Source organism: Montipora foliosa, chromosome 9 (genome assembly GCF_036669935.1).
Source record: "Montipora foliosa isolate CH-2021 chromosome 9, ASM3666993v2, whole genome shotgun sequence".
Lineage (NCBI taxonomy): Eukaryota > Metazoa > Cnidaria > Anthozoa > Scleractinia > Acroporidae > Montipora > Montipora foliosa.
Genome location: NC_090877.1, coordinates 4,302,516 through 4,313,911, shown reverse-complemented (window position 1 = coordinate 4,313,911; position 11,396 = coordinate 4,302,516). Strand labels below are relative to the sequence as shown.

The 11,396-nt window shown below is 38.5% G+C and overlaps 1 protein-coding gene across 2 annotated transcripts in view; it reads right to left on the bottom strand.

Moving 5' to 3' along the window:
• The window catches only part of LOC137969466 (interferon-induced very large GTPase 1-like), a 35,058-nt gene extending 30,880 nt beyond the window's left edge, over positions 1–4,178 (bottom strand). The window contains exon 1 of one of the 2 annotated variants that reach the window (XR_011116675.1): positions 908–1,190. Coding sequence is in view for 1 of the 2 variants with exons in the window: in XM_068815714.1 (XP_068671815.1) it covers positions 3,917–3,921 (5 nt within the window). In the remaining variant the exon portion in view is untranslated. Of the gene's footprint in view, positions 1–907; positions 1,191–3,916 lie in introns of those variants that run through there. The other variant, XM_068815714.1, reaches the window with a different exon arrangement.
• Positions 4,179–11,396: the final 7,218 nt, after the last annotated feature.

The window sequence follows — 11,396 nt, the reverse complement described above, 5'->3', positions numbered from 1 at the left end:
CCAATGAATAACAAAGGCACAGAAGAAGACAAAACACGACAACTCGTTTATATTCGCTTTAGTGAATTTGCGCATACGCGTCGTACATAGGTACGGCATTCGCTATTACACTGTACTCATTCGGCAAGCATGATCGTGGTGGTAAATGAGAATATATCCGACCATAGGGTCAATCTTTCCTTTAGTTTAGTCTGCTTACTTCACTTGACGCTTTTTCAAAAACTTTCAAATCCAAAACATACCAAGTACCCAGCTCAAGGCTACATGATTCATGTCCTCTCTTGTATATGGAAGTACATGAAACGGGCGAAAGGGGTTCGAAATACCGACACGAGGAAGTGGAAGGTCTCGTTGATATAGTATATGACCATCTTGATCACTTTGCGGAGGAGTATAATCTCGATGCAGTTAAACCTCAGGTTTTTCTGTTAGCTGCACCAAGCATTGCAATTTCAGTTAAGCACCTGACAGTTTATCGGTATGTTATGTCAACAGGATGAAATGGTTAGTAGAATATGGCAGCGCTTCTTATATTGGATTCGAAATAGTTTGAGGCTCTTAACTGCTTTGATTGTTGTGTGGGCCGTATACGTTTAAATGAAGGGGTAGTTTCTAAAGAAACTGTAGTGCTGCGTCGGTGGGGAAGTAGTATACAAAAGTTTGGTTTTATCAACGGAGTTGATAATGTAAATTGGCCACCGTATAGAGATTCTAAAAGCTGACGTTTCGAGCGTTAGCCCTTCGTCAGAGCGATTCGCTCTGACGAAGGGCTAACGCTCGAAACGTCAGCTTTTAGAATCTCTGTACGGTGGCCAATTTACTTTATCAACTCCGTTGATAAAACCAAATTTTCGTATACGTTTAAGCCTACTCCGAAATAACAAGAAAGTATGATTGTTGTACTTACCGCATTTGAATTCAGTAGGAGCAAAGACAGTGTAGTTAAAATGGCTGACCAGCGCGACCGGTAAACCGCAATAAGATTTTGCGCTATTGATGCCTCAAATTTATACGGTTTTATCGACGATGACGGCGTCACTGGCTTAATATTCGAGTAGGAACCAGAGGAATACACTGACGAGCACCTCAGTAAATCTTCACGGTGATAATACTACCTTCGTGGTAGGTTCGATTTCCGCCTCTCGCTCGAAGTATCCTCCCCAAGAAGAGGCGCCGTGATTTCGGGAGTGAGCGCTGGATCATTTCCCGAAACAGCGGCTGATAATCGAGCCAACATCGAGTAAGGGAGACTGTATCAACAGTGGGAATCGCCATACTCAGTATTCATCGAAGCATCGATCAGTAATGAACAAAAATTCGAATTAGGTACATGTTTTCCTCTCCCCAATTGCGTGAGTTCATATATAAGGTCGTCGATGGCTATATAAGAAGGAACGTACTTGATTAAGGATATTGTGGCTCTTGAAAAGGTTCAACGAAGAGCTTCGCGACTCGCTTTAAGGTAGAAACGTGGCGAAATGAGTTACGAACAACGTTGCAGCTTATTAAAATGGCAAACACTAGAGAGGCGGAGAGAATTTCTATCTCTGGTTCAATGTTATACGATAGGTTTTGGTATTGAGCATCTTTCTTTCCTAGATTTCTTAAAGTTTCCCAATAGTACGCATACAAGAGCTAGCCACGACTATAAACTTTATCTGGAAAGAGCAGTTTGTAATTGTTACAAATATTCTTTCTTCATTCGCATTGTAAGGAAATGAAATGACTTGCCAGGATACATTGTACATGCCGAATCTTTGTCTGTTTTTAAGATTAGACTTAAAATTTATTTGAATATTTATTGAAATTTTATTGAATCAGTGGCTATTAAATCTTATCTATATAATTTTTGTAAGTTTTTAGTTAGGGAAATTGTTTTTATACAGGGTTACAGGCGCGGATCCAGGATTTTGAAATGGTGAGTAAATTTTTGTAATAATGTAATAGAACCAAAGCCTGGTTGAGGTGTTTGAGGGATAAGAAAAAAAAAAGAAAGAAGGGGACTCAGAAAAAAAGGGGGGGTGAAAATTTACCCATGTCACCTCCCCTGGATCCGCGCCTGGGTTAAACTTTAAACTCACGATTTCCCTTTTCAGGATGTTTTTATACTTGTGTTGTAACTTCCTGAATAAAATGTTATGTTATGTTTTGTTATGTTATGTTATGATATGTTACCACAAGTCAGATCTCAACGCTTTAAGCGCTGCTTCATAAATAGTTGCCTTTTTGGCTTTGTTTAGGTGTTGAATTTTCTAGTATCGAGTGCTTTAAATGTAATTTAGTATAGCATAGTATAATTTGGTCTTATTAATATTAATTTTTCTCATTAGTATTGAATTGTACACTTCTCACGTCTGCCTGAGAGTATATTTCAATAAAGATCGCTAATATTATCATTATTACTATTATTATTATTATTATTATTATTATTATTATTATTATTATTATTATTATTATTATTATCATTATTATTATTTCTTCAATTTGAAAAGTAAAGCAAACCTTAAATCAGTTTAACCGAAGGACTACAAGAAATGGGGTTATTCAAACGAAACGACTCCAGTGAAATGACGCGGAAAGAAATGTAAATATGATATCAATCCAAAGCGTTCGCCACAAATATACATTTGAATCGCACGGGATGTCTCAACCATACAAATTCTACAAGAGTGCATGTAACACTGATGTAAAACGTTTGCTACAGTCGTTCGAAATACGACACCTTGATGTGTCCATGTCATTGAAGTGTGCCAAGCGAGTGAAAGTTTACGGCTTTGAACATCTGTTCTATTCCAGCAAGTAATATCTGTTCACGGTTTCTTAACTTAATTAAGCAAAGAGAAAAGCAGATGCCAGTGATTAACCCGCTGTTTGTTCATTTCAGTGATTTGAGTACGATAGCTTTCATTGATTGATCCTTTCATACTATGCAAATTTCGTGCTTGCGGCCTGCCGCTTTTTACATTACCATTTCTTTTGCTGTGCATTACCGCATAAAGTAAAGATGTGCCAATGAATAACAAAGGCACAGAAGAAGACAAAACACGACAACTCGTTTATATTCGCTTCAGTGAACTTGCGCATACGCGTCGTACATACGTACGGCATTCGCTATTACACTGTACTCATTCGGCAAGCATGATCGTGGTGGTAAATGAGAATATGTGCGACGATAGGGTCAATCTTTCCTTTAGTTTAGTCTGCTTACTTCACTTGACGCTTTTTCAAAAACTTTCAAATCCAAAACATACCAAGTACCCAGCTCAAGGCTACATGATTCATGTCCTCTCTTGTATATGGAAGTACATGAAAGGGGCGAAAGGGGTTCGAAATACCGACACGAGGAAGTGGAAGATCTCGTTGATATAGTATATGACCATCTTGATCACTTTGCGGAGGAGTATAATCTCGATGCAGTTAAACCTCAGGTTTTTCTGTTAGCTGCACCAAGCATTGCAATTTCAGTTAAGCACCTGACAGTTTATCGGTATGTTATGTCAACAGGATGAAATGGTTAGTAGAATATGGCAGCGCTTCTTATATTGGATTCGAAATAGTTTGAGGCTCTTAACTGCTTTGATTGTTGTGTGGGCCGTATACGTTTAAATGAAGGGGTAGTTTCTAAAGAAACTGTGGTGCTGCGTCGGTGGGGAAGTAGTATACAAAAGTTTGGTTTTATCAACGGAGTTGATAATGTAAATTGGCCACCGTATAGAGATTCTAAAAGCTGACGTTTCGAGCGTTAGCCCTTCGTCAGAGCGAATCGCTCTGACGAAGGGCTAACGCTCGAAACGTCAGCTTTTAGAATCTCTGTACGGTGGGCAATTTACATTATCAACTCCGTTGATACAACCAAATTTTCGTATACGTTTAAGCCTACTCCGAAATAACAAGACAGTATGATTGTTGTACTTACCGCATTTGAATTCAGTAGGAGCAAAGACAGTGTAGTTAAAATGGCTAACCAGCGCGACCGGTAAACCGCAATAAGATTTTGCGCTATTGATGCCTCAAATTTATACGGTTTTATCGACGATGACGGCGTCACTGGCTTAATATTCGAGTAGGAACCAGAGGAATACACTGACGAGCACCTCAGTAAATCTTCACGGTGATAATACTACCTTCGTGGTAGGTTCGATTTCCGCCTCTCGCTCGAAGTATCCTCCCCAAGAAGAGGCGCCGAGATTTCGGGAGTGAGCGCTGGCTCATTTCCCGAAACAGCGGCTGATAATCGAGCCAACATCGAGTAAGGGAGACTGTATCAACAGTGGGAATCGCCATACTCAGTATTCATCGAAGCATCGGTCAGTAATGAAAAAAATTCGAATTAGGTACATGTTTTCCTCTCCCCAATTGCGTGAGTTCATATATAAGGTCGTCGATGGCTATATAAGAAGGAACGTACTTGATTAAGGATATTGTGGCTCTTGAAAAGGTTCAACGAAGAGCTTCGCGACTCGCTTTAAGGTAGAAACGTGGCGAAATGAGTTACGAACAACGTTGCAGCTTATTAAAATGGCAAACACTAGAGAGGCGGAGAGAATTTCTATCTCTGGTTCAATGTTATACGATAGGTTTTGGTATTGAGCATCTTTCTTTCCTAGATTTCTTAAAGTTTCCCAATAGTACGCATACAAGAGCTAACCACGACTATAAACTTTATCTGGAAAGAGCAGTTTGTAATTGTTACAAATATTCTTTCTTCATTCGCATTGTAAGGAAATGAAATGACTTGCCAGGATACATTGTACATGCCGAATCTTTGTCTGTTTTTAAGATAAGACTTAAAATTTATTTGAATATTTATTGAAATTTTATTGAATCAGTGGCTATTAAATCTTATCTATATAATTTTTGTAAGTTTTTAGTTAGGGAAATTGTTTTTATACAGGGTTACAGGCGAGGATCCAGGATTTTGAAATGGTGAGTAAATGTAATAGAACCAAAGCCTGGTTGAGGTGTTTGAGGGATAAGAAAAAAAAAAGAATGAAGGGGACTCAGAAAAAAAGGGGGGGGGGGGGTGAAAATTTACCCATGTCACCTCCCCTGGATCCGCGCCTGGGTTAAACTTTAAACTCACGATTTCCCTTTTCAGGATGTTTTTATACTTGTGTTGTAACTTCCTGAATAAAATGTTATGTTATGTTTTGTTATGTTATGTTATGATATGTTACCACAAGTCAGATCTCAACGCTTTAAGCGCTGCTTCATAAATAGTTGCCTTTTTGGCTTTGTTTAGGTGTTGAATTTTCTAGTATCGAGTGCTTTAAATGTAATTTAGTATAGCATAGTATAATTTGGTCTTATTAATATTAATTTTTCTCATTAGTATTGAATTGTACACTTCTCACGTCTGCCTGAGAGTATATTTCAATAAAGATCGCTAATATTATCATTATTACTATTATTATTATTATTATTATTATTATTATTATTATTATTATTATTATTATCATTATTATTATTTCTTCAATTTGAAAAGTAAAGCAAACCTTAAATCAGTTTAACCGAAGGACTACAAGAAATGGGGTTATTCAAACGAAACGACTCCAGTGAAATGACGCGGAAAGAAATGTAAATATGATATCAATCCAAAGCGTTCGCCACAAATATACATTTGAATCGCACGGGATGTCTCAACCATACAAATTCTACAAGAGTGCATGTAACACTGATGTAAAACGTTTGCTACAGTCGTTCGAAATACGACACCTTGATGTGTCCATGTCATTGAAGTGTGCCAAGCGAGTGAAAGTTTACGGCTTTGAACATCTGTTCTATTCCAGCAAGTAATATCTGTTCACGGTTTCTTAACTTAATTAAGCAAAGAGAAAAGCAGATGCCAGTGATTAACCCGCTGTTTGTTCATTTCAGTGATTTGAGTACGATAGCTTTCATTGATTGATCCTTTCATACTATGCAAATTTCGTGCTTGCGGCCTGCCGCTTTTTACATTACCATTTCTTTTGCTGTGCATTACCGCATAAAGTAAAGATGTGCCAATGAATAACAAAGGCACAGAAGAAGACAAAACACGACAACTCGTTTATATTCGCTTCAGTGAACTTGCGCATACGCGTCGTACATACGTACGGCATTCGCTATTACACTGTACTCATTCGGCAAGCATGATCGTGGTGGTAAATGAGAATATGTGCGACGATAGGGTCAATCTTTCCTTTAGTTTAGTCTGCTTACTTCACTTGACGCTTTTTCAAAAACTTTCAAATCCAAAACATACCAAGTACCCAGCTCAAGGCTACATGATTCATGTCCTCTCTTGTATATGGAAGTACATGAAACGGGCGAAAGGGGTTCGAAATACCGACACGAGGAAGTGGAAGATCTCGTTGATATAGTATATGACCATCTTGATCACTTTGCGGAGGAGTATAATCTCGATGCAGTTAAACCTCAGGTTTTTCTGTTAGCTGCACCAAGCATTGCAATTTCAGTTAAGCACCTGACAGTTTATCGGTATGTTATGTCAACAGGATGAAATGGTTAGTAGAATATGGCAGCGCTTCTTATATTGGATTCGAAATAGTTTGAGGCTCTTAACTGCTTTGATTGTTGTGTGGGCCGTATACGTTTAAATGAAGGGGTAGTTTCTAAAGAAACTGTGGTGCTGCGTCGGTGGGGAAGTAGTATACAAAAGTTTGGTTTTATCAACGGAGTTGATAATGTAAATTGGCCACCGTATAGAGATTCTAAAAGCTGACGTTTCGAGCGTTAGCCCTTCGTCAGAGCGAATCGCTCTGACGAAGGGCTAACGCTCGAAACGTCAGCTTTTAGAATCTCTGTACGGTGGGCAATTTACATTATCAACTCCGTTGATAAAACCAAATTTTCGTATACGTTTAAGCCTACTCCGAAATAACAAGACAGTATGATTGTTGTACTTACCGCATTTGAATTCAGTAGGAGCAAAGACAGTGTAGTTAAAATGGCTAACCAGCGCGACCGGTAAACCGCAATAAGATTTTGCGCTGTTGATGCCTCAAATTTATACGGTTTTATCGACGATGACGGCGTCACTGGCTTAATATTCGAGTAGGAACCAGAGGAATACACTGACGAGCACCTCAGTAAATCTTCACGGTGATAATACTACCTTCGTGGTAGGTTCGATTTCCGCCTCTCGCTCGAAGTATCCTCCCCAAGAAGAGGCGCCGAGATTTCGGGAGTGAGCGCTGGCTCATTTCCCGAAACAGCGGCTGATAATTGAGCCAACATCGAGTAAGGGAGACTGTATCAACAGTGGGAATCGCCATACTCAGTATTCATCGAAGCATCGGTCAGTAATGAAAAAAATTCGAATTAGGTACATGTTTTCCTCTCCCCAATTGCGTGAGTTCATATATAAGGTCGTCGATGGCTATATAAGAAGGAACGTACTTGATTAAGGATATTGTGGCTCTTGAAAAGGTTCAACGAAGAGCTTCGCGACTCGCTTTAAGGTAGAAACGTGGCGAAATGAGTTACGAACAACGTTGCAGCTTATTAAAATGGCAAACACTAGAGAGGCGGAGAGAATTTCTATCTCTGGTTCAATGTTATACGATAGGTTTTGGTATTGAGCATCTTTCTTTCCTAGATTTCTTAAAGTTTCCCAATAGTACGCATACAAGAGCTAACCACGACTATAAACTTTATCTGGAAAGAGCAGTTTGTAATTGTTACAAATATTCTTTCTTCATTCGCATTGTAAGGAAATGAAATGACTTGCCAGGATACATTGTACATGCCGAATCTTTGTCTGTTTTTAAGATAAGACTTAAAATTTATTTGAATATTTATTGAAATTTTATTGAATCAGTGGCTATTAAATCTTATCTATATAATTTTTGTAAGTTTTTAGTTAGGGAAATTGTTTTTATACAGGGTTACAGGCGAGGATCCAGGATTTTGAAATGGTGAGTAAATGTAATAGAACCAAAGCCTGGTTGAGGTGTTTGAGGGATAAGAAAAAAAAAAGAATGAAGGGGACTCAGAAAAAAAGGGGGGGGGGGTGAAAATTTACCCATGTCACCTCCCCTGGATCCGCGCCTGGGTTAAACTTTAAACTCACGATTTCCCTTTTCAGGATGTTTTTATACTTGTGTTGTAACTTCCTGAATAAAATGTTATGTTATGTTATGTTTTGTTATGTTATGTTATGATATGTTACCACAAGTCAGATCTCAACGCTTTAAGCGCTGCTTCATAAAGAGTTGCCTTTTTGGCTTTGTTTAGGTGTTGAATTTTCTAGTATCGAGTGCTTTAAATGTAATTTAGTATAGCATAGTATAATTTGGTCTTATTAATATTAATTTTTCACATTAGTATTGAATTGTACACTTCTCACGTCTGCCTGAGAGTATATTTCAATAAAGATCGCTATTATTATCATTATTACTATTATTGTTATTATGATTATTATTATTATTATTATTATTATTATTATTATTTCTTCAATTTGAAAAATAAAGCAAACCTTAAATCAGTTTAACCGAAGGACTACAAGAAATGGGGTTATTCAAACGAAACGACTCCAGTGAAATGACGCGGAAAGAAATGTAAATATGATATCAATCCAAAGCGTTCGCCACAAATATACATTTGAATCGCGCGGGATGTCTCAACCATACAAATTCTACAAGAGTGCATGTAAAACGTTTGCTACAGTCGTTCGAAATACGACACCTTGATGTGTTCATGTCATTGAAGTGTGCCATGCGAGTGAAAGTTTCCTGTTTTGAACATCTGTTCTGTTCCAGCAAGTAATATATGTTCACGGTTTCTTAACTTAATTAAGCAAAGAGAAAAGCAGATGCCAGTGGTTAACCCGCTGTTTGTTCATTACGACAGCTTTTATTGATTGTTCTTTTCATACTATGCGAATTTCGTGCTTGTGGCCTGCCGCTTTTTACATTACCATTTCTTTTGCTGTGCATTACCGCATAAAGTAAAGATGTGCCAATGAATAACAAAGGCACAGAAGAAGACAAAACACGACAACTCGTTTATATTCGCTTCAGCGAACTTGCGCATACGCGTCGTACATACGTACGGCATTCGCTATTACACTGTACTCATTCGGCAAGCATGATCGTGGTGGTAAATGAGAATAAATCCAACCATAGGGCCAAACTTTCCTTTAGTTTAGTCTGCTTACTTCACTTGAGGCTTTTTCAAAAACTTTTAAATCCAAGACATACCAAGTACCCAGCTCAAGGCTACATGATGCATGTCCTCTCTTGTATGTGGAAGTACATGAAAGGGGGGAAAGAAGTTCGAAATACCGACAGGAGGAAGTGAAAGGTCTAAATGATATAGTACATTACCATCTAAATCCAACCATAGGGCCAAACTTTCCTTTAGTTTAGTCTGCTTACTTCACTTGAGGCTTTTTCAAAAACTTTTAAATCCAAGACATACCAAGTACCCAGCTCAAGGCTACATGATTCATGTCCTCTCTTGTATATGGAAGTACATGAAAGGGGCGAAAGGGGTTCGAAATACCGACACGAGGAAGTGGAAGATCTCGTTGATATAGTATATGACCATCTTGATCACTTTGCGGAGGAGTATAATCTCGATGCAGTTAAACCTCAGGTTTTTCTGTTAGCTGCACCAAGCATTGCAATTTCAGTTAAGCACCTGACAGTTTATCGGTATGTTATGTCAACAGGATGAAATGGTTAGTAGAATATGGCAGCGCTTCTTATATTGGATTCGAAATAGTTTGAGGCTCTTAACTGCTTTGATTGTTGTGTGGGCCGTATACGTTTAAATGAAGGGGTAGTTTCTAAAGAAACTGTGGTGCTGCGTCGGTGGGGAAGTAGTATACAAAAGTTTGGTTTTATCAACGGAGTTGATAATGTAAATTGGCCACCGTATAGAGATTCTAAAAGCTGACGTTTCGAGCGTTAGCCCTTCGTCAGAGCGATTCGCTCTGACGAAGGGCTAACGCTCGAAACGTCAGCTTTTAGAATCTCTGTACGGTGGGCAATTTACATTATCAACTCCGTTGATAAAACCAAATTTTCGTATACGTTTAAGCCTACTCCGAAATAACAAGAAAGTATGATTGTTGTACTTACCGCATTTGAATTCAGTAGGAGCAAAGACAGTGTAGTTAAAATGGCTGACCAGCGCGACCGGTAAACCGCAATAAGATTTTGCGCTATTGATGCCTCAAATTTATACGGTTTTATCGACGATGACGGCGTCACTGGCTTAATATTCGAGTAGGAACCAGAGGAATACACTGACGAGCACCTCAGTAAATCTTCACGGTGATAATACTACCTTCGTGGTAGGTTCGATTTCCGCCTCTCGCTCGAAGTATCCTCCCCAAGAAGAGGCGCCGTGATTTCGGGAGTGAGCGCTGGCTCATTTCCCGAAACAGCGGCTGATAATCGAGCCAACATCGAGTAAGGGAGACTGTATCAACAGTGGGAATCGCCATACTCAGTATTCATCGAAGCATCGATCAGTAATGAAAAAAATTCGAATTAGGTACATGTTTTCCTCTCCCCAATTGCGTGAGTTCATATATAAGGTCGTCGATGGCTATATAAGAAGGAACGTACTTGATTAAGGATATTGTGGCTCTTGAAAAGGTTCAACGAAGAGCTTCGCGACTCGCTTTAAGGTAGAAACGTGGCGAAATGAGTTACGAACAACGTTGCAGCTTATTAAAATGGCAAACACTAGAGAGGCGGAGAGAATTTCTATCTCTGGTTCAATGTTATACGATAGGTTTTGGTATTGAGCATCTTTCTTTCCTAGATTTCTTAAAGTTTCCCAATAGTACGCATACAAGAGCTAGCCACGACTATAAACTTTATCTGGAAAGAGCAGTTTGTAATTGTTACAAATATTCTTTCTTCATTCGCATTGTAAGGAAATGAAATGACTTGCCAGGATACATTGTACATGCCGAATCTTTGTCTGTTTTTAAGATTAGACTTAAAATTTATTTGAATATTTATTGAAATTTTATTGAATCAGTGGCTATTAAATCTTATCTATATAATTTTTGTAAGTTTTTAGTTAGGGAAATTGTTTTTATACAGGGTTACGGGCGCGGATCCAGGATTTTGAAATGGTGAGTAAATTTTTGTAATAATGTAATAGAACCAAAGCCTGGTTGAGGTGTTTGAGGGATAAGAAAAAAAAAGAAAGAAGGGGACTCAGAAAAAAAGGGGGGGTGAAAATTTACCCATGTCACCTCCCCTGGATCCGCGCCTGGGTTAAACTTTAAACTCACGATTTCCCTTTTCAGGATGTTTTTATACTTGTGTTGTAACTTCCTGAATAAAATGTTATGTTATGTTTTGTTATGTTATGTTATGATATGTTACCACAAGTCAGATCTCAACGCTTTAAGCGCTGCTTCATAAATA